General features: G+C 44.1%; 1 protein-coding gene across 4 annotated transcripts in view; it reads left to right on the plus strand.

Moving 5' to 3' along the window:
- The first annotated feature begins 2,089 nt into the window (after positions 1-2,089).
- LOC126529640 (uncharacterized) overlaps positions 2,090-23,478 on the plus strand; it is an 81,762-nt gene continuing 60,373 nt past the window's right edge. Inside the window, exons 1-3 of one of the 4 annotated variants that reach the window (XR_011890092.1) lie at positions 2,090-2,846; positions 14,773-17,899; positions 19,897-19,969. Coding sequence is in view for 3 of the 4 variants with exons in the window: in XM_050177155.2 (XP_050033112.1) it covers positions 3,274-3,699; positions 19,897-19,969 (499 nt within the window). In the remaining variant the exon portion in view is untranslated. The other 3 variants (XM_050177157.3, XM_055069927.1, XM_050177155.2) reach the window with 3 other exon arrangements.

A 23,478-nucleotide genomic window follows, 5' to 3' on the forward strand; every position in this document is an offset into this window, starting at 1 on the left:
TATAACTAATTATTTTCTATATTCATTTGGTATGGCTGTCCATAAAATGATATTTGCTTTGTTATTACATATTTTTAGGTATTTTGCATGTCTTCATTGTTTTTGCCATTGCCATTAAATTTTCGAGTTCTTTATAGTTAATTGTTATGACTATGTAATACACGTCATGCACTATTATGCAATATCTGAGTGCATATATCAGAAGCCCTTCTGTTCTTTGGTAATTAGATCATTTTATAAAAATCTCGTTTTTTATATGTGTACACATGAAACGGCCTTCGCGTTTTATTGTGTTCTATTTTTGTATTTCACTGCTTTAATTTTTAAACTTTACATTGAACTTTTGTGTTGTTTAGTAGTCATAAACACGTCATGCATCTTTCACTTCTGTTTGTTTTCTGAGCATGTATCAAACCACCATATATAAATGTCTGTTTTCAAAAACGAAGTCAATGAAATGAGACGAGATGTTTGGTGTGTTATAAGTGGAATAAATTTCTTTATGTTCAGACACATGCTGAAACTATCACAGTAATGGACAAGACTACGTGTATGCTAACACACAAAGAATACACGGCACACCACGCACGACTACACAAACGATGCCAACGCGCAGCGTAGCGCCCCCCCCCCCCCCCCCCCCAAAAAAAAAACTCCGCGCGCAGGCAACAGTAACAATGATAATCGGTGCGTGCAACATGGGGTTGGAGGAGGGAGTGGGATGATGAGCAGAGCAGGTCAGCATAATAAAAACAAGCAAAAAATTATGCAGATCCCACTAACTGTGGGAATCTATGTAAACGAAGCATTCCATGCTGGATGCTTTGGATGACAATAATTAGCGGTGATGTTGACGGCTAAAGCTCAATTTCTTCAACGTTTAGTCTAACACGAGAGTGAGTTGACGTTAAACGTTACCTTGTGGGCACCACTGCTGTTCGTCTGCGTAGTACACAGAACATACGGGGAGAGGTGTTTGCTTGAGGCGTCGTGCGCATATTTCATAACCTCTGAAAGGGTTGAGCATAGTCATTGCCTCACATGGCACGTAACATTGTGGAAGCAGTATTAAACGATTATGGGACTGTACGTGCTAAAACCACAACCAGATTATGAGGCACGCCATAGTGGCAGACTCTGGATTAATTTTGACACTGTGATGTTCTTTAACGTGTCCCAGAAGCTAAGTGCAAGTGCATTTTTATTTCACCCTCGTCGAAATGCAGCTGCCGTAGTTGGGATCAAATCCATGGCCTCTAGAAATTCCATAGCCACAAAGCTAATGCAGCGGGTACAGAAGCTTACGAGACGTTCATTTGAAGGATCGCCAGCCGTTTATGTGCAAGCGCAGGTAAGAGCGGGCGTGAGAGAGAAAATCTGGGGGCTCATACCCTTTTGCTCCTTGACTATATCGTTACGGGGGAATAAAATATATGTATTTACAACATATACAGTTACGAGGTTGTAGCTCGACGATCGTCTACCGATCGTCGAGACACTTCAACCTCTCCTTCACCTCAAAACGTCCAATCGTCCACAGCGGCAGAAACTCGTACATGACAATATGACTCTGCCTAGGCACTACAGAGGAGGTTTCTTAGCGCGCATTGTATGCGTTTGTCCCCTAGACATGCCTGCATTGCGGAGTGCGGTCGAGTTTGCTTGCGCTCCGCCGCTGGCTGCCTGCGCGGTGAGGCAGTGGGCACAGACGCCCCGTTTGGTGATCACTGTGTCTGAGGGGGCAAGGTTCTGACTGGCATTGTATAAGTCGCCGGTTGCTTTTTTCGTCATGATGATAGATTGGATTTATTACAAGCACTGCTCCAGAAGGGCACATGTAACCAGCAAATGGAGGCCTCAGGAGAGCACCTGAGGTTATAATAAAGCAGGTGGTGCAGGATCTCCAGGGCACCCAAGGGGTAACAGGGGGATCAAAGCTGGAAGCAGGGCGGCCCGTGGGTTGGAGCTGTGGCAGCCGAAGCCGGAGCTGTGGCAGCCGAATTATTGTAAGAAACTCTATGCCTCTATGCACCGCAGGCGCGAGACAGTCTGTCCGACATAGCGGTCGCCAAGTCGGGCGTCAGTGCCCACTGCTTCACTTATTTTATTGCGCTGGCAGCCAGAGTCCGAGCCGTTCGAGCGTTAACAAACTCGACCCCATTCCGCAATGCCGGCACGCCTAGGGACAAACGCCTACAACACACGATAAGAAACCTCCTCCGTAGTGCCTAGGCAGAGTCAAGGAGCAAAAGCCCACAGATTTTGTAGCGTGAGCTACACTGGACGAGGGTAAGCAGTTTCACGTGGCTCCTGGAGAGACGTGCTGCGCATGTGCGAGCAGTGACGTCACACGGCGGACAACCGACGCAGCGGAGCCGCCGCGCGCGATTCCAGAGGAGTGACGTCATAGCCGCGGCAGACGCACTGGCGCCGGCGCGTGCCCAGCTGTGCGCCTCCGTTGCGCAGTAGCCAAGTCTGACGCTGCGCCGGTGCCGCTTGAGAGCGCCTCTCATTTTGTGCGCATGCGCAGAGGTATCAGTGGGGGTATACATATAGCGGGACGTCTGCCAATGTGGCATGGCATGGTCATGGCGAAGGAGAGCGAACTTGCTGCTCAGCGGCGCAGAAGAGCGGAGAAGCTTAACTCATCAGATTCCGAAGTAGTTGCCTGGCAATTAGCGGTTGAGCGTAGGAAGAACGAACAGAAGAAAGCTAAACGTGCTGCGGAGAAACCGGAGCAAAGGGAGGAACGTCTAGCAAAGCGGCGGCGGCAGGAGGCTGAGCGACGTGCCCGATTATCTCAGCAGCAGCAACAAGACGCCGTCGATGACCTCAAGGCTCGCCGTGTAAGCATGATAATCAAGCTAATTGTAAACAACCAGGAAAGCTAAGAATAATCAGCTGAACCTTAGCTCACGTTGCGTATATTCTGGCGTAGCCGAGCTAAGCCACTGCTAATTTTTCTTTCTCGCGTCCATGTATGCATGCGCATACATGGCTGGCGATCCATCAAATGAACGTCATGAACGTCTCGTGAGAAATAGCGCCCACGCTACAGTCTTTTAAAAATCCAAAAGAAGCCAAGCCAAATCATTTTTTTTTTTTGGCTATTGGGGTGAACGCAGCGAGGACATAACACGAATAACATATGGTAACCACAGAACACCTATACAAACTTACATGGCGAGAACAGCAACCCAGTGAACGCAACACAGCCGCTCGTAACGACCGGGTGCACGCAACGCCGGCCTTCTTTATGTGCTCACTCTCGCCATGGATAGCGCGTTAGTTGGGCTATCCGTGCGTGCGCTTCAGCGCAAGCGACAGGCTGAATCCACTCATCCAGGAGATATAGCTAGACGGCAGGCTGCGAAATCTCAAGCAAAAGCAAAGTTGCTTGCTGAAACACCGGAGCAGAGGGAGGCCAGATTAGCACGTTATAGGGTATATTACCAAGCGCGGAAGCGTGCGAAGACCGAAGCTACTGCAACCGCCGCCGTCGGTCAGCAACACGAACAAAGAGACGAAGCCATTGATACAAGCAACGGCACCCACAACGAACGTTTGACGAACCACACCTTTCCGCTGGCGGCAGGCTCGACTGCGACGCCCAGGTCTCACCGCGACTTCACGGACAACCCGTTGGGCAGCGTGGGTAACATGTGTGAAAGAACGCGGCACGCCAATGACTTGACCGCGGTGAGTGAGCCGATGTATCCTACGCTAGATATGGCATTCCCCGAGTGGGAGCCAGAGTCTGTCCGTTCAGCCAATTTGTCGCACGTGTAGGCAATTTCTTGTCAAGCAGAAAGTGCCTCTCGTCAGCGTAAGCAACGACTACCCGCCTATGCTTGCCGGCTTGCCTGCGTTGAACGATGTGGCCGAACATCTGCTGTGGCCCCGGTCAAGAAACACAGGCACACCATCAGATTTGCAAGAAAGCCTTTAATAAAACTACTGGGCTTCTTCAATTTTCGTAGTTCTGGCAGCCAGAGGGCAGCCAACTAGTTCCGGTCCTGATAGGAAGCCATGTGGGCTGGGATCCCAAGACAAACCGAAGCTGCCCGAAGTTTGCAAAGTCGAACGCCGGGGTAGCTGGCCGCGGGATAAATGTAAACAAGCATGGCAGCACCAGGCGAGGCGGCACGCGCTCGGCGTAGACAGTCCATTTATGCGTTGTCAGCTTGAAAATATATAGTTGCATTCAGGGATACGATCACTTTCGCGAGATTTCGCGCGACTCGGCACGGGATGCGCACTGGACACCTCACTTTGGACAGCGCAACCGACAGCCTCCGTCGCGTACAATGCGAAGACGCGAAATAGCGCGTAAGTGATTGTATCCCCGAAAATGATCGCTCGAGGATCTGTGCTAGCAGCGATCACGTCGCCTGCCGGCGACAGTGATGAGTTGGCGTTGTGTCATCACTTGACAAGACATGAAAAAGCGGGATATCGGGTACGTCTTATACGCATAAAATTTTGTGCCGACCTGCTTGGGCTTTGATTTCAGAAAGTTTGTTTTGGCTGATGGTGCATCTAAGGAGCTGGGGATGCGGGTGGCGCATGAAAATGCACACTGCCTGTGATGACTGGAAAGTTTCACACGAAAAACAATATTGGTTGCAATCATGAGAGCAATAAGCTAATGTTCGTGTTGCCTGATGTATGTGTGCCTATTCTCCACCAGTGTATTCTTAATGTCAACTGCCTGCAGTTCGAACACATCACGGTTTCGAGCTGCCACCCAAGCATACGACGGAGAGACTGAGCAAACACGGGCTAGCTGCAACGCGTTCACTAACTGCAGAAAAAAGAGATATTGTCGCATACATATGCAAGATATGTGAAATGGAGCACCACCAGAGAAAGAACCAAAAATGTACCGCATTGGGTGTGAACGAGCGTGTAAAACTTCTGTGGAACACGATGCAGATAATATGCGTGCATGAGAGTGCAGCATGCTGTTTGCCGGGAGAAGACTTCATGGGACACACAAAAGCTTCAAATGGTTCACTGCCAGTCGTATCGCACTGCTTTGCAATGTGGAACAGTACATTAGAATCCAAGAAGATAACGCTAGAAAAAACGAAATCTGAATATGACCATAGCCAGTTGGCTGAGCGATGCCAGCGCAATGCCAGCGTGACAGAAATGAAAACTACTCTTGATCTTCCACAGCCAGCCGTAGAAAGCAGTCACGCATTTGTCTTTTTCACAATATGTACTATCACAAGCCTGCTCTTCGATCCTTGTTCATCCTACGAGAACCATTTCACTCACACCGGCTTGATCATCCCCATATGGTTAACATACCATATTTTTCAACTGCTGCAGGCTCGCAATCATTTGTCCTCTTAACCGCAAGGGACTGGAATCACTTACATGACTTCATAACAGGCATAGCTAATTCAACTGCCTTTAAAAATGCCCTATCAAACTTATTGTAGTACCATACATTACTTCCTCGTGTGTAGTTTACTCTACGGCAGTATGTAAATATTCTGTATAATGCTTCGTTCCTTGCGTTATTATTTATCGTGTTCACTTTTATTATGTATGCCCCTCCCCTCTGTAGTGTATTTATACCCTGAGGGTATTGGAAATAAATAAGTCCTCAAGCGCCCGCATTCTAGTCTGTCAAGTCCCCACAAAGATGGCGGCGAGCGATCATCGCCTCTTTTAGTCGTCTGCTTGCCAGAGAACTTCCAGAGAGCAGCCACACCAAAATCGCCCTGGCTGGTTCTGGCAGCCTGCAGGTAGCCAGAACTGTCCAGCCCGAGTAAAACGAATGACTGGCGGAAGTGCGTGGCGCGGTGGGCGGAGCAACCCGAGAAAAACAAAGGTGATCTGGCTGCCAGAGCCAGCCAGAGCTCTTTCTGAGGCTTCGGAGCAAAGACTATGCCCACTGTGCGCATAGTCTTTGTAAAACCAAGCCAAACAGAGCTTTCGCCCGTGATAACTAGGTTTATAAGAGTTTACCTCAGCCAATATTTTATTAGTGGTCGTATTATTATTATTATTATTATCAAATGTTATCTTGTACTTTTCAATTTTTTTGCAATTCGTTTTTTTTCTTCATGTCTCATCAATTTATGTATATCTTTTTTTGCCTTGGGGGGGGGTCTGTCATATTCATAGGCACGGTCCTACAAGCTAACTGAGGCTTAGACCGGCCTGCTTGTGTTGTTTTGTATATTTTGTGGCAATAAACATTATTATTATTGTTATTATTATTATTATTATTTATTATTATTAAGATCTCTTGAACAGATAATTCAAAATTATAGTAGCTGTCTTTACCAGTACATTTTTTAGCTGTGGACGTCTAGAGGTACATGTACTTCAGTAAGCCGTGCTAACATTGCAAATTGTTAAATGAGGCACGGACATCAGAAAAAAAATGTTTGTACTGTTGGATAGTAATGCACGTATGTGAACCATCCTTTATTTAGCAAGTAGGTGTAACAAGGCATAGCCTGACTGGTCAACGAGCACATTTTGCTTAGACCAGTTAATTGAATGTCACCTGTAGCAATTACTTATTTCTGAAATAAAAAGAATATCTATTTTGTGTACCGATGATATGATACTGTGCATGTGTTGACTGAAACAAGGATGTCGCCTCTGCATGAAACACGTCATTCTTCACAAAGTGTTGCTCTGCTGGGTATCTTGAGAATTGAAATAGTTTCTAGCAAGGAGACATTTTGTCAATGATGCTGCAACTCGAGCAGAAAGGACATCCTCGTTTCAGTTACAGATGAAAAATAAGCATGGCACCAGCATAAAAAACAAAAGGTTGTTTTACTATGAATTCCTAAAAATGTAGATGGTTCACATCTGGACAAAGAGTCTGGGCATCACTCTATCTGCCAATATAAATTTTGTTTTTCTGATTTTCGTGCATCATTTAAAAGTGAATTTTAACTTACTCTGTGGGTGCCTCTTGTAAAATATTGCCCTAAGCTTGCATAGAATCATGCAAAAATAACCAGTTCATCGCCATACCACCCGTTAGTAAATTCTATAGCATAGGACACCTTATAGAGATCGAAAAGTAAATCAGAATATGCTGTTAATAAATTTTTTTGACACTCTTCGTACAGATGAGCTCCTCATGAAGTGCAGTGCATAAAGCATGAATGCAGGCCTAAAATGGAGCAAGACATCTACTTTGCTCCATGTGACATATTCAAATTTTATTGCATAACAAATTAGAAAAGATGGAGAACATGTAATTAAGAAAAGTGACAAATAGCAGCAAAGGTGAGAACACATGCATTTTGAAGATAGCTGCTGCTTCCATAGCAGGACAGGCTCTGCAGGTAAATTTCCCTTACTAGGAGAGCAGTGGCTGCCCACGAAGGCTTGCTCTCATTGGCTATGTGTGAAGGTTCATACACAGGCAAGAAAAACCTGCACACAAGAGAAAAAAGTAAGAGAGAAAATGAAAATGTCTAAATCGGAACTTCAGTTAGCAATATGTGCCAAGCAAGAGGGTAGGCTCACATTATAAATAAACTTAAGCACTACTTTCTTTTAAACCATTAAGGCCTAAGAAAAGCCTACCAGATAGATTTTGTTCATTTTCGGTGCACTAGTCTTTTAACTCTAATCACATTGTGAAAGTTTTATGAATTGTACTTCATTATTTCGACATTTTTCACTGTTCATTTGTCACTCTTACAATATAGAGTATGCAGGTACCATACAGAGGACTTGCGATAAAGTATAACAAAGCAATACTTCTTGGGCTGTATTCTTGGTCAATCACTTTTGTTGATATCATTTCGTGTTGGCCCTAATTTGCTTAAGTCCATCACCAGTAAGGTGTCGCTAGATGATGCATCATACAAAAATTGAAACTATCTCGTGACGTGATCAAAAGAGAATTTTGCCTTCTGTCTGGGCAGTGGTTACTTGCTGGTTGGGCCAGAAAGTGCAAAGCGGCTTGCAGAGGTTACAAACTCATCAGTGCATCTATAGCTAGGTAATTCTGAGCACCTGCATAAACTATATAGCTACTGAGAAACCACTAAACACAAAAAACTGTATTCAAGTTGTGGCCCATGCTGAACAATTGCACACAGAGGCGCACCTAGCAAAGTGTCAAATGTGGCAGCCTAATCAAAGGGCCGAAGCAAATAAGTTGCTAAGTTCTCATAACACCTGTAATTCCTATTATTGAAATACATGACAAAAAACTGCACTTGCAAGCTTTATAAAGCCATTGCAGGACACGTAAAAACGAACATGATTACAAGACCAGACACCCTGGGACTGCTGCAGTCTTGTTTTGTGTTCTTTGTGTTTGTTTTTATTTGCACTACTATGGTTTTATCAAGTAGCAGCCGACTAGCGCAAGAAGAAGTTATCCTATGCACAGGGAAGTTATGACAGAATTTGCAAAGCACCCCTCCATATTGCTGGAATCTGCAGCATTATGCCTGTTCTACATGCACATGTGACATAAGACAATCTGTATCTCAGACGTATGCACCTCCGCACATCATTATATGATATCCTCACAAGGTCTGTTCCATTTGCCTGCACCACCTGAACCAGTTCACAAGGTACTGCACTTTGCTATTTGTTTCAGTGGTGCAGCAGTGGTGCTCTCTGAACCACTGCATTTGTTTCAAAAGGTGCAGGAAAGGTGCATGGCAGGTGCACACGTACAGGTGCGAAGCAGCACCGCAGCAGGTGGCACAGCATGCGATTGAGCAAAAGCGCCACTGAAACCCTACTTACACGCATCAGCTGTGTCTGCACAAGCTCGGGGTCTATTTATGCCTCGGGAGCTGATCATACCTCTGGTTCGGGACACCTCAAACTTATGCATCCGGTGCACATTAGTTGGACAAAACACAACGCCTGCATCGTGGCCTTCGTTCTGAGTGTCGCGTAGTGCCTGCACCACAGAAATCGAGCTGCACAATTTCTTAACTTACCATACACTGCTGTGAAACGGTTCACAAGGACGCACGCGAATTGAATTAGCCTACAGTAAGGGCAAAAAGCAATCTGCACAACCTACCTGAGATGATTTATTTGGCATGTGCCAACTTAGTGGTAATAACGGTAGGGATAAAATCAAAGTTCATTATTGTATGGAGGCCTTGGCCCATCTTTTAAAGTAGACCATACAGCGAATTTTAGAATAAAGAACTTATTACATGCTGACTGGAATACATTTGTGCTTCATGGACGCCAGGTACAACATGCACTGTTATAGCGACTTTTTGTGCATGTATGGAATACTGCAAGTAGTGACAAAACAGAGTTGATTTGTGAGTTCTTACAAAATATTGACTAGTGACAGTTCTCAAGTTTGTTAGGGCTTTGGGAAACTAACTAGTAGTAGTAGAAATAAACCATCTCTCCACTGTGGTGCTGCAAAATAGAATAATGGTGACAGCTTATTAGGAATGAGTGCAAAAAAGTGCCTGTTTGTAAATTACCAACTAGCTCTTTCATTTTAAAGGGATCCCCAATTTTAACCCATATATAAAGCGCTGTGAAGACCAGAGAGGTACAGTACCTTGATTTATGCTGATCATGATGAGGCCCCGTCATCCTGGTAGCACCAGCAGAAAAGATTGCTTGCATGAGTTGTCTGTACAGCGAAAACAACAAAACAAGAGAGCATTGAGTCAGTTGAAAGACAGATTTGCATACACATATGAGGGGAAACACATTCATTAATAAACAGATTAGAGATGCCGCACTTACTACAAGTGCAGCTTATTTAGACCAAGGCACTAGTGCAATTTTTATGTAAGTGACCGATGCATTTGATGTGGTATGACACAACTCAGCACTCCAGTAACATTTTTGTTTTGCTATGAAGCGCAAACGCTGCAATATGCCTGCATGCAAAGCTGTAACTCATGCAAAAAAAAAAAGACAACACAGGGCAAGTTCAGTCTGGTTCATGATTACGGCTGACTTCACTCCCTCTGGTGGTTTCATGTTAGTTAAACATAAACAAGTGGATGGAATCTTCGGGCAAAAGATAAGGATGACTAAAACTGGTAGGTTACAGAAGCCTGGTGATCAATAATTGTCATGATTAACGTTTTAGTTATGAGACAGCTAAAAAGTTCAGCCATTACTGATGAAAAATCAAGTACAAGGAACTTCATTTATCGAAAAAAAGTGTTGTCCGAACATACAACATACAGAGAGGCATCAAGGGTAACGAAGGCGGTGAATGCAGATCCTGCCTTTGTGATAGTGAGCTGTTGGTGAAAACACACAACAGAGCTTATTACGTGAAGCACTCATGCAAAACACATGGCAAACAACATGCACAAAGCTAAATGACGCCAGTTAACATCTGTCAACTGTACGGAACAGCTGAGAACGGAACACAACTATAGTTGGATACAACTTATGTCTGCAGTGAAGCCCCACCCATGCCCTCATAACCACCAGCCACTGTTCCTCCACGAGGCCGCAAATAGTTTGTACGTCAAACTTTCCCTGTTACCTGAATAAGGCAGTAACCAGAAAAATAAAATTATTAGCTCGTAATTTTATGTTTTTGCTCGTCTATTATAGTGGAATGGTGAAAGCCTAATTCTTTACTCAAGTGAAATAAAATGCTTGCTTCGCTGCAAGTATTTATTGTCAAGTTTAACTTCAGTTGGCAGTGAAGTTCCATGTGCAAAACAGGCTCAGCAATGAAATGAACTGTGCCGAGGACTTTTGAAGAGTGAAATTCTCAGACTCCATACATTTTGTCCATGTCTGTTGCACACCTCATTGCTACCGCCGATTAAAAGGCTCTTCTAGAACAGCAGACACTCCAGAGGTATAAAGTATGACACCATTTTTTGAAAAGGTCGCATGATGATGCCTTTATTTGCTTCTGTGGTTGGCTGGGGGAGCAACACAACCCCCAGACGGTCCGTGTGCCTTGGTTGCCAGCTGCTCTTTTAAGTTGTATCCTACTGTAGTATCACATATTTAACCATGCCCCCGACTGGAACATTGCATGCGCCAGTGGCCGCTGCCCCCCCCCCCCCCGAATTCTTGCCCCCAGTGTTGCCAGCATTAAGTGAAGTGCCTGACAAATTTAGAGTGTGTCTGCTTGACTAACGTTGTAGCTAATTGCAGCGCACTGGCACTGTATGCCACCAGTGTTTCACTTGTTGTTGCCTCGAAACATGACTAGTACTCACGAGGGGGATTGGTCAGACTGGAATAATTGGAGAACACCCCCAACAAAATACCCAAGAGAGGTAAAGGCAAATATTCAAAAGAAAGCATTGCTTGCTTGCTTGTTCCTTATCTCATGGCGCTCATCCACTGCTGCCAGGCTGTGCTGGGTGAGCATGGGATAATGGTTGTGAGGTTTCGTGTGTGTGTGCCCTGGCCTGAAAAGAATAACTTACCATTGATTGTTGACACAAGATTGGTATACAATTAAGTTCTGATGTTGCCAGCTTATTATGTTGCTTCTCGTCCGTGCTAACTTTTGTTCATTAACACCAACGGTCACCCTACCTTTAACATGCCTTTTGGAGTTCCATGCACTTTAAGGTTAAAAGTTATAAGTTCTTGAGTTAGACGTTCTGAATGTGTTTACCTAAATGAATTCTGGTGACACAGGTAGGGGGTTGTTGCCACAGATAAATACATACTAATATATTTTGGGCTTCTAGGTTCTGTTTAGAAGAACATCTATTTGCAGTCTTCCCTTGGACCAAGACTTCTATAGCAATTTGTTCTTTTCCAGACGTTTTTAATAGGTTCTGTGTTTCAGGAGTGGAGTTTTCTCAAGGGGGTAATCTGTGCATGTGGGGAGACATGCATGCCATGCCTTTTGGTGGCTTTCTCCGCACAGTTCTGAAAGCTGGGCATCTGCGGCTTAGGTGGGGAGGCTTATGGTGTTCGGTTTGACTCAATGCAGTGGTCGGCGTATCGCCAATGCCTCATCGGTGTGCTTCTGTATGTTGCACAAATGCAAGAAGAAGAAGAAAATGGGCGCAAGCTATCTGCTGCGTGAGCATGGACGGTTCACCGTGGAAGCCGACAGCCAAGTCACATGTGTGTAGCGGCCACTTTTGTCATTATACGCCTCAGTGATGTTTTGGCCAGATTCGGTGAAGGGGCACTCGACCTCTAATAAGCCAACTTCATCACAGTCTCTGACAGGCTGATCCAGTGAACCAGCAATGAAGGAATAATCTTCGAGAGTGTGAAGGCCTGTCTCGTATACTTCAACGTCCTTGACAAAGTACTGAAGGAATTGAACATGCTTTTCAACAGCTACACCCTCACTTTGAAGGCCATATAATCTTGGGTCTTCTGCTTAAAATGGAAGCTGTTTGTAGGGATAAAAATATTTCTGATGAGCCCCTCAGGCTTCACACAGTGAAGTACTCTTCAAGAAGTCGAAGCGGTGAGATGACCAATTCTCTGTGGTCCGCAACTGGTCATTGCATTGGCCTGCGGTCCTCTGACGCAGCTTGACTTTGGGTAACTGTGAGTGGAAGTTGCTGATACTGCTGATGTTTCAGATAGGCACTGGCTTTGAGTTGCAGTATCAATTCCAAGATAGAGAATATGCAGCCATGTTATAAACGGAGAAAGCGATACGGGCAAGACATAGCTGCTGCTTTCTGTGAATGAACACGTCGCAAGATGTCGCTGAGTGTTCTTCGAGAAGTGCAAAAGAAGAATCTCGCTGGTGTACATGCCTCATACACAACTTGTTTTGATGAGGGAAATACACTATGTAACTATATCGATTGAATTCTAAAAGCATTACCGTTGACAGTCATCGTGAGGTGATTTCCCTTAAAGTTATTATTTATTTATTTATTTCACATCACCACTTGTTTATGTGCTTTTATTGTTAAGCAATCAGTGCACCTACCTTGTGATGGCGCTATCCATCCGCAAGGCATATTGTTGCATGATGGTGTTTTAGCGCCGCAAAAAGTGAAAAGGAAGGCAGTGGTATGCTGGCTGTCTGGCTCAACCTACAATAGACACACACTATTTCCTTTTTGTAGCCGTGTTTCAAGTGCAGCCTATTCCGAAGTGCCCCATGCTTGACTGAAACCAGACCTCTTATGTACTATGCATTGCATAAATGTTGTGTTATGCATGCCTCCTACTTCGCTGTGTACTACTTTAAGGCAACACTGCTTACTATGTTTAATGGAGAGCAACTGTATCAATACTGCAAACTCTGTTTTGCATAGACTCTACCACACTTTACCACTGAAATGCCAAGCGTCGTGCACTAGGCACACACATGTTGTGTGTGCCCAGGTTTTCTTTATGCTACTCTTATAATTAACTGTCTTGCTATGAACATTGCAAAAGCATAAAGCAGCTCCATCTGTGCAGCTCTTCCTATGCCATCATTTACATTTGGTAAAACGCCACCGAGAATTATGTTTACTGTGCACTTATATTTATAGATTTAGGCTTGAACCTACATCTAACATGGAAAAAATAAGATAAGTACGAAATGTTAGGTCAGCACTTTTTTAATGCCTTAACCGTTTTATTATTTTGACAATTTCTAGGCATGAACTGCTTATTTGTTAAAAATTTGATATTGAATATTTTTCTTCTAAAAAGCAAATTTTTGATGTTCAAAAAAAAAATTTAAAGCTGATACTAAGTAAAATAAACCAAATAAAGTTTATTAGTGCTCATGCTAAATGAGGCCAGCTCTCTGCTGGTAATCAACAATAAAAGAACAGAGCAAGAGTGCAGTTCAGAAAGATTTATCATTCTGACAGTGCTTTACCAGGCATGCCCAAAAATGGAAACTGAGGAGGCTTCATGGGAATGTAATTCACGTCGATGCACCACCAATGACGCGCACTGGCAATAGTGTCTTCTGAGCAGTCTTCTTCTGATGAATTGTTACCTTGAAGTCATCGGCTATCGCTTTCACTTCCAGGAATAAAGTAAACTTCGGTGCCTGAATCATTATTGTCTGAAGAGCTGGACGACGGTGAAAAGCTTCTTTTTCATAACAATGGACCAGCAATATATGCGTCGCATCTACCAGATGCCATTTTTTGAAACTTGAGTTGCCTCCCTAAAAAGTTTGGAACAGTGGTTGAAAAAGAAATTATCTGCCAAGTGTTGCCATCTGCGAAGTCACACACTAACTAACCTGCAAATGAGTGTGTCTCATTCAAGATGCTCAAAAAGAGATATCTCGAGTGGACGAGTGTAGATCGTCCACTCGAGACGGTTTTGGAACAATTTGGCAAAGGTGAGCTGTGCTCGTCCAAAATGGCCCTTTGCAGTTATGTGTTAGGCCCCTCCCAACATATGAAAATATGTTCCAGTAAGATGTCAAGAAGCACCCGAGACGCATGCGTGCTTTTATTTGCTGGTTATTTGTGTTTGTAGTACCAGTGTTTGGGAACTTTTTCAACTAATAAGTGCATGAAGAAGGAAAAAAACCAGTCAAAAACACAAAGGACAAGAGGAGAGGTTCACACCTCTCCTCTTGGCCTTTGTGTTTTTGACTGGTTTTTTCCTTCAAGTATGTACCAACTGGCCCAGATTTCAACCCTTCTCTAATAAGTGCACTTTGCAACATCTCCAGGCAATGGCAGCACTTCTTTTCCACCTCGGTGTGTGAAGGGATGTTCGTGCAACATATGGCATGAAGTGCTGACAGGATGGCAATGTTTTCTGTGCTTGCATTTTATGGATGAAATTAATGTGTGGTCAGTGAATCAAAAGATGATTTTAATGGCGTGGATGAATATAACTTGCCTTCAGATGTTCAGCAAATGTCCTCGGATGAGAGCACTTTAGAAGAAAGCGGCATTAAGGAGCCTAAGACTCGGTACAAACCTTCACCCAGGAGACTGCTTTGAGTGCTATGATGCAGTGCGCTGCTACTGTTGAGAGCCTGTGCAATAAATTTTATGAAATAAATGATTTAACATGTGCTTATTCAGATGAGCGTGCTTTCTGGTTGGTGTCTAAGTGTGCAAAACAACTCCTCACTAGAGCCACAAATTGGGTAAATGTGCATGGCTGCAAAGGGTTAAAGGTCGCGTGAGTTTCTTGACACTTCGGGAGTTGAGGTGTCTTCAAGTATGTGCTGATGACTGCTCATACAGTCTGCATACATGAAGGGAGTTTCAGATTGTTGTTTCCAGTAATTGAGTTAGATTAAAATAGTAATGTGGAATCTACTGGAAGATGATTTATTAATATGCTATAAGCAGAGCTTCTCACAAAAATCTAATGGCATAATCTAATGGCTCATCCAGGTTCAAGCTTGAAGTGAAAGAGGGCCTCCTATCACGGCATGCGCTGAATGCCTTGTAGATCTCAAATCATTGTGATGTCACCGCGTAGAAGCCTCCCCCCCCCCCCAGAAAAGAACACGAATGTCAAAGGACTTGTTGTGTAGCATTATGCGTGTTATCGGGGTGGAAAGACAGAAGTAGAAGTTTATTACGTGTACAATACAGAACAGCAATGTACGATTTGATGTTTTTGTGAAAGTAGCAGACGACATGCATCGGAGAGCGACTTGGATAAGAAACTTCACATTGGGAAAAGGTGATGACTGATACCGCACCGTATTTTTCGAAACACTAAACTCAAGTTTACTTCTTTATTCCGGGCGAGTAGGCCATGGCTTTTTTTTTTGTTTATTTTAAGTATCTACTTTTTCAAATCTTTTTTTCAAAAGTTTCAAATCATGGAGTGTTTTGTTTAGGCAGGCGATTTGATAAATTATAGTGATTTATGTATAAGCGTCATTTGGTTGTGCTTGTTTATAGCTTTCTGCCCCAACATTAGTGTCATTACTAATGCACTTTTGTCTGCAGGCACGGTTGCAGGAATGCTAACTGCCTTGGAAGGTCAAAAGTTGATCATGAGACATGTTGTGCTGTGAGCCGACATCGTTTCCATAGCATGCTTTAGTTTCGCGATGCAAGCAGAAGGTGCTGTTTTCTCATTTAATACGTTGAGTTGTCAGTTTATTTGCACATAAGAAATTTATAAGCAACAGCAAACAGCGCTTGTTCAAGCTTTGGAGCGTTCAATGGGTGCACAGCGCTGCTATTTTGCTTTTTGACACTGTGAACACACCTAATTCCATTACAACTGGTTCAGTTCATTTTTAGGTCATGCATTTGCACTAATCCTAGTGACTTTTCCCAAAAGAAAACCTTGACTTAAAATTGTGAATATGTTGTAAGAAACTCAACTTGGTCTGATTGGTGGTTATTCACTTCTTGAATTTCACTTGGGTTTGAGCATCTCTATAGGTGGCACTTGTCTGTTGTCTTTGAAAGCCCGAGTGTAGCTTTTGCGAAGGGAGGCACTGAGCACCGTTGGTGGCTCCAAAAGAACGACACACGTACTAGTTCCAAAACACGCCCAACTTACCCTCGGCTGCACTGATGGTGTTTATATATCCCCAGTGGGGCACTCCTTGGGGCCGTCCAACAGAACAATGTACTAAAATAAAATATACATTTCTCTTCCCTTTAACATAAACGGTATTAAGCTACACGTAATCATCCAGGTGCCTCCTTCGGCACTCTCGTTGAGGCTGTGCCAATTTCTGTGGTGGTTGAGGTTGTGATGTGAGGGACAGCGTCTGTTGGTGTGACTCGAGTGACTCCACTTGTTGCCGAGGCTGCATATCTTGGATGGATTGAGATTCTGGCAGACTTGAATGCGATGGTATGGGTGAAGCGGTGTGTTTGGGGTAGCAAAATAGGGAATGAATAATCATGCCGTTGTAGTGACTGTTTTGTGGGACTCTTCACTCTGCTCTTGGAAAGCTTTGCATTCCACAGAAAAACTTTTGCTGCCAGCAACAAGCAAATATGGTTCAAATTCTTGAAGCCACCGATTCCACGGTACTGCTGGTGTTCCTAGATGGTTCAAGATAAGGAGGGGCCTTCCTATAAAGCTAGTAATGTTGGGGCTGTATGGTTGTGCGTTGTTTACACCACCAGGTATTTTGCTGAGCTTCCTGGTGATGTGTGACATGAGCGGCTATGGAGGATGAGGGGCTGATTCAGCAGGTGGTGTTTGTTGCGATGAAAATGAGCCAAATGGGTATTGCTGCACCTGGTGTTGGTGATGGGCTGCTTCGTGGCTGCTGGCTGCAGTTGACATGCGGCAAAAAGTGAAAGGCAATCATGACACACGTCGGCTGTGACATTGTAGTGTTTGCGAAGGGTGGCACCGAGCACCGTTGGTGGCTCCGAAAGAATGATACACACACTAGTTCCAAACCACGCCCAACTTACCCCTCGGTTGCAATGAGGGTGTTTTTATATCTACAAGGGGTGCCCCATGGTGCCATTTAAAAGAACAAAGTACTAAAATATAATACACAATACCAAATCCTACCTTAAACACTGTGTACTACAAGCACAGACAAGCACCAGTCAACGGACGCAGATGGCCTTGTCACACGTATCAGCTATCAAAAGAAAGGTGTGGCCCCAACTTACAAACATACCTCTAATTTGTTTATATCCCAAGACATACTGACTAGGTAGCATTGCAGTTTTCAGCCTCAGTGCAAGATATCTGTATTTAGCTTCTGAAAGCTAGACAGACGTTCCTGTCTATCTATTGTGAGGTGCTATAGACCGTTTTTTTCCATGGGCGTCACCATAGTGCTACACAGCGGCGCCATCTATGGGCAGTCGGCATGCTGGCTTGGGCGAGTGCTCCTTTTTCCATGGCAGATATACGCTCGGCGGTAGTTTCTGGTGTTGTTTTCGCGTTCGTGCGGTCTATTTAGTATGACGTGGCGTCTTCTACGTGGAAAATGGTTCTGCGAGACGTACTGTGGTGCTTTAAGTCAGCATGGCCGGACTTTCTGCTGGCGCTGAAACAGACGGAGCATGCAGCGTGATGTGTGAGTGCATGTTTGAGCCTACAATCAGCCTCGGAGAACAATTGTGTATTTCCGAAAGTTCTATTCACTAATGTGACCTTATTGCAGTATTATCCTCTAGTTCTAAGCTCTGGTTTAGGAGCAATGAAACATACTCTACGATCGTAACAGCATGGGTACCGTTCTGCTACGATAGGAGCTGTGCTGTTATGCTGTGACAATTGTGCAAACTGTTAGCTGCAGATGACATTGCATAACTACTTGGTTAGGTGGATGAGGTTCCCACCCATGAATAAAATAGTTTTGGTTAGTAATAACAGCATACCTTACAGTGTGAACTATATTTGTCCAGCAAAGTGGCCGTTTATGAACTGCACGGGTATCCTAAGCAGTGGTAGGTGCTGGATTACAGTTATCTTTGTTCTATATAGCGCATGGTCCAAGCATGTGGCATCAACGTTATAGACATATAAACATTGTGCATCGTGACTATGCGAGGTCATACTGCGGCGTTAGTCCATTTTCTCTTTCTTTTTTTGAAGAAAAAGGATGATAAGCAAATTTTTTTTTCGGTTTTGTTCATTCCGTTCTCTATGACACACTCACACGTATTACGAAAATTTTGTCCTCAAAAATAGCCATCTCATTCTTTTTATGCGATTCTTCTCTGATATTATGGCTTTACAAGGCAAAAAGGTAATGCCGAAGCACATAGCTTATATATGTATCATGCTTGTTCACCAACCACAGTGATCGCTGTGTTGAGCACCGCCATCAGCCTCATGCAGGAGGCTAGCGTAGACATATAGTGATTTCAAGCGTACTAGATTTGAAATGCGTGAGAACGATGCCGGTGTGTCACAAATATTTGATAGCATCTGCCGCTTAGATGTTTCGTGGTTGCCTTAGGTTGGCTGTACACGAGCATGCACTATTATGTTGTAGTCCCGGCACCAAGTAATCAAATAGTGAGCAGATTTACCATTTCATACTGGTAATACAGAGACGCTGGTTCTCTTCGTTGAATTAAAACCGATATATGCAAAATAGTTCGCAACACGTACACACACCGTGACTGACAATGCGTGTCGCATCTTTGTGGCCCCAAGAGATAGTTCTGCATACTGTAGTTGCCGATGCACCGAAAGGCTTCCCTAATCACCTTATATGAACGGACATTGCATAAGTTTCACAGTACTATCTAGAACATCTTGAAATCGTTCTGCAGCACACTACAGCAATGCTTTCTAGCAGCGCCGCGCAGGATCGCACAAGCCATAGAGGAGGAAAGCCTTGCCGCACGCCCCTTTCTCCTTACCTGATGAAAACGTCTATATATGATATACTGCAACACGAGTCTCAGCGCGGAGTTGCCAATGAGGATCGAAAATAGTCGAGTATCGTACCTGTAGCACTGGAGCAATGCTGCAAAAAAGTGCTTGCACCTTTCAAAGGCCTGCTACGCACAAACACCTCCCTTCTTTAAATATCTGGCTCGCTTAAAAGGCTCTGTCATTAAAAATAAAAATATGATGTGGCTCGCTGAGCAGGCCGGATGTTGGCATGCACAGCGCTATGATTTCCGTGGTTTCGTTGGTGAAATCGTAGAGAAAGGTGAAATCCTCGAGACCGATCAAAATAAGGTAATTAACAGCAACGACCCTTTCGACTTCGACGAAACACCTCGATTTGACGCCACGAATGAGAAATGTGTGAGCGCAGCATCAAGTGAAAGAGCCGCTGTGAACCTGGATGTCAGCAATCTTTGTTCGTTTCATCAGCATTGCCAGCACAAGTAACGGACTCTGAGGTAGCCAATGGTGTACTTTTGTGTGGCTGGGGTGTTCCGTGTTGCTGTATGAAGTGAAAAAGAGCTGCTGCGTCTGCATAGCCTTTCACATACAACCCAGAAGCCTTTGCAGTAATGCAGAGTAACTGCATATATTGTTCAGTGGTTGTAAGGAAAGGGTGCCAGGCTCATTTTAAGTTTAGCCTTTCTTGATGTTCTTGTTTGACAGGTGTGTGCTGGTTCCATGGCAGGTGACAGTGGCGGACTGAAACGTGAGGTTGCTGACATACCTCCAAACACAGGTTGGTGATTTTTTTTTTTTTGGTCAACCAGTGCACTTGTTTTATTTCATCAGCCATGCTTGTATGCAGTAACTTATCAACAAGAATCCTAATATCTGCACTAGTCTTGCATTAGAATTGCTAATGGGGCAAGTTGATACAGCCTTACAGAAAAATGAACTGCACAAGTGACAAGGGGTAGTGGAAGACATCAAGCAGCATTTACTTGAGACTAAAGTTTATTTTGGAAGAACAGTGGCTGCATAACACAAGAAATTGTGCATGTGTGCAATGAGCTGGAATGAAAGAGAAAGTAAGGGGAACCAGAAAAAATAGTGGCAGAACCCATCTCATGGTGAATGTCAATGATTATGCATTAGCATTGAATCACAATTGTATTGCCATTGTTGAAATAAGTAGTGAAGGAGGTGTGTACTGCAGTGGGACTCCTCTTTTGCACTTCCCTAAGAACACTTGGTGCCATCTAGTGCTGCCGCTGCAAGGCTCGCGCGAGGTCTCAGAAATCATGGCACACCTGTACATGCAAAGCCTGAGAAACGTGTCATGCGGCAAACGGGCTCCTCTCTCGCGCTTCTTTTTGCGCACGTTGAGCCATCTAGTGGCTATGTTGAGAAGTCCGTGCATTTTCTCTGAGTGCACAGAGTGCTGGTGCATGTAAACGCTGGGAAGTATTCCCTTGTTTATCACACACCTAGTGGCACATGCAGAGTGACCAAAGTTGGTGAGAAGTTCATTGAAGAGCGGGACATACGCAGTGCATTCATGGCGAAGCTCGCTAGGCTTGAAAGGCGTTCATTGAAAAGCTGCACATACCCAGTGTATTCGTGTGACAGCCTGTTAGTGCATGGAATTCCTGTCCTTGAGGAACCTTTGTGACTTTGGTTCAGTTCCATTCAGCATTGGAGAAACCTAAGGGGTCTTTTTCATCATTGTGGAGTGGCACATTCCCAGTGGGACACACCGAGTTACTGAAGTTGGCGTCAAAAGTTTGTTGAAAGCCACCCATGGTTGCTTAGTGGCTTTACTGTTGGGCTGCTAAGCATGAGATCGTGGGATCAAATCCCAGCCACGACGGCTGCATTTCGATGGGGACATAAAGTGAGAACATCTGTGTACCTAGATTTAGGTGCACATTAAAGAACCCCAGGTGGTCCAAATTATTCTGGAGCCCCCCACTACATCGTGCCTTATAATCAGATCGTGGTTTTGGCATGCAAAACGCCACAACTGATGTTTCTTTTTTTATTGAAGACCAGCGCAGACCGAGTGGGACATACTCAGTTTCTTCCAACAGCAGTGCTTACCCAGTCCCGCATAAACAGTGACCCAAGTCAACCTGAGAGAGCTTCATTGAAGATCAGCATGTATGTGGACACTGCCCATACTCAGTGGCCCAAGCTGGTACACTGGTTGCTTTTGAACTCTTGTTACCTCAGCACAGCAGTTTCATGCATTGCAGTAACCATTTGACCATGTACAACCTAGTGACTAAGGTAGGCAGGAAAACGGTTAGGTACATACAAACATAGATAGATAGCCCCCGCAAATTGCATGAAGTACCCAAAGAATGCCAATGTATTAAAAACAAAGAGACACACATTTTACAATGCATGGATAACAATATTGGCATTCAAGATACACAAGTACTTTTTCATGGAGGGCAACTCAAAGGTAATTCTGATGTGCTTGTTCTTTTTTATGCCTCCATTTTTGTGCCTCCATTACAAGGATGCACTCTTAACTTTGTGATGAACAGATATTTTTCGATAAAGGGACTGCAACCATGCTGTGTGGAATGCATTGCCACAAAAGGGGATTACCTTGCCAATAATGGACTGTGCAGTTGTTTCTGTGTGCACACAAGGACTGTGGGCGGTCATCTCAGACAAAGAGTCCATTGCATTGAATCAGGGTGCTCTTGTAGCGGCATGACTATCTCCTCCAGAGCCGACAAAGACGTTGGCTCACATGCATGTAGCGCGAGATAGAACACGCTAGTTTGCTTGACCTGAGCAGCTGCGGTGTTGGCCGCTTCCGGGTTCCTGAGATCCCATGGTACCATGGCTGGCTGGCCTAAATAAACCGTGGCCATGGTAACTACCTCTTTGCGCTGCCTCCCACACTCCTAATGTCCGTCAGAAAAAATGTTAAACGTGCTAGTTTAGATGCTTTGCATGTGGAGGCTGCGGCTCTATACCTTTTGAATCGCCTGAATTTACGCAATTTTAACCATTTTTAAGGTCAACCTGGCAATGGGTTGTATCTAGTTTCTTACAAAAACACTTAGATGAGTTACAAGTAGTGCATCTGTTCATTTACCCATGTTCTGAGGTGGTTGTGGAGTTTTTGAAGAAGCGGAACCGTGAAGGCTGTTTTGTTTTCAGTGTAAATGTTGATCTTTATTATTCTCTTCCACATAAATCCATGTTCAGGTATGTTAAAAAGTGCTATATTAAGGACAGTGATGAACATAAGCTTGCCAACCAATGCAAGACCTCGGTGGAAGGGTTTCTAGAACTTTCGGAATTCTATCTAAAATCAGCAGTCGTTAGTTGAAATGAAAACGTTTCAATAAAAAAATCTGGTGTATGCATTGGCCCAAACTAGCGCCAGTTCTTGGTGATATTTTGCTTAGCCTAGTAGACCGGTTGATTCACCAATATAGAAGTAGCATTCTAAAGGGCCTTTTCTGCTACGTTGATAATTACTTGGTGTTCATTGATACTGCAGAGCCAACTAGAAGTATGATAGACAAAAAGAAATTCAGAGAAAGAGGCCTCTACCTGAAATTCACATGTGAAGCCTCATAGAATAGTGAACTGCAGTATTTAGATCTAAAGCTATCATTTCTGGGTGGCCATGTATGTTGGATGTACTCTCTCAAGTCTACTAAGCTGCTGTGCAATTTTTATTCGGGTTATTCAAAAGTGGTAAAAAAATGGTTTCATGCGTTAGTTCAGCGGTGTTCAAAGTTTGTTTCCATAATATTGACGAGAGCTTCGGGAACCAGGTATTTGCACTTCAATAACAGCACATACAAATAACAGCATTTTTAAAGTTTTTATCTAAATGTGCGAAACTCACCGAGAATAAGCATAATCAATGAAAAAAAAAATATTTTGCGAAAACTTTTTCTTCAATAGGGGGGAAACCCTGGGTGGTAGGCTGGAAGTGGGCTTACCCTCAAGCCACCTATTCCTTTGTTTCAAATTTGTACGCAGAGCTCTCATCATATGTGAACCATAGGTGTACATTTCATTTGCTTTACATTCGCAATCACGTACGTCTCTGGCACCATTGCAGCGGGTGATCTTGAATCGGTCTGTCTCTTATGACCGGGCTTTTAAACAAAAGCGAGCCACATTCCGAACTTCTTCTACCTCATCCTGCGTTGATGCCCTAAACCAACAAATGCTGCTTGCTGCCTTTCATTCAGTGCTGGCCAAAGACATTTAGCCAGAAACTTGAAATTTCGTCGTTATTATATTTAGTTCACGAATTCTAGTTAA

The sequence above is a fragment of the Dermacentor andersoni genome, chromosome 9 (assembly GCF_023375885.2).
Source record: "Dermacentor andersoni chromosome 9, qqDerAnde1_hic_scaffold, whole genome shotgun sequence".
NCBI lineage: Eukaryota > Metazoa > Arthropoda > Arachnida > Ixodida > Ixodidae > Dermacentor > Dermacentor andersoni.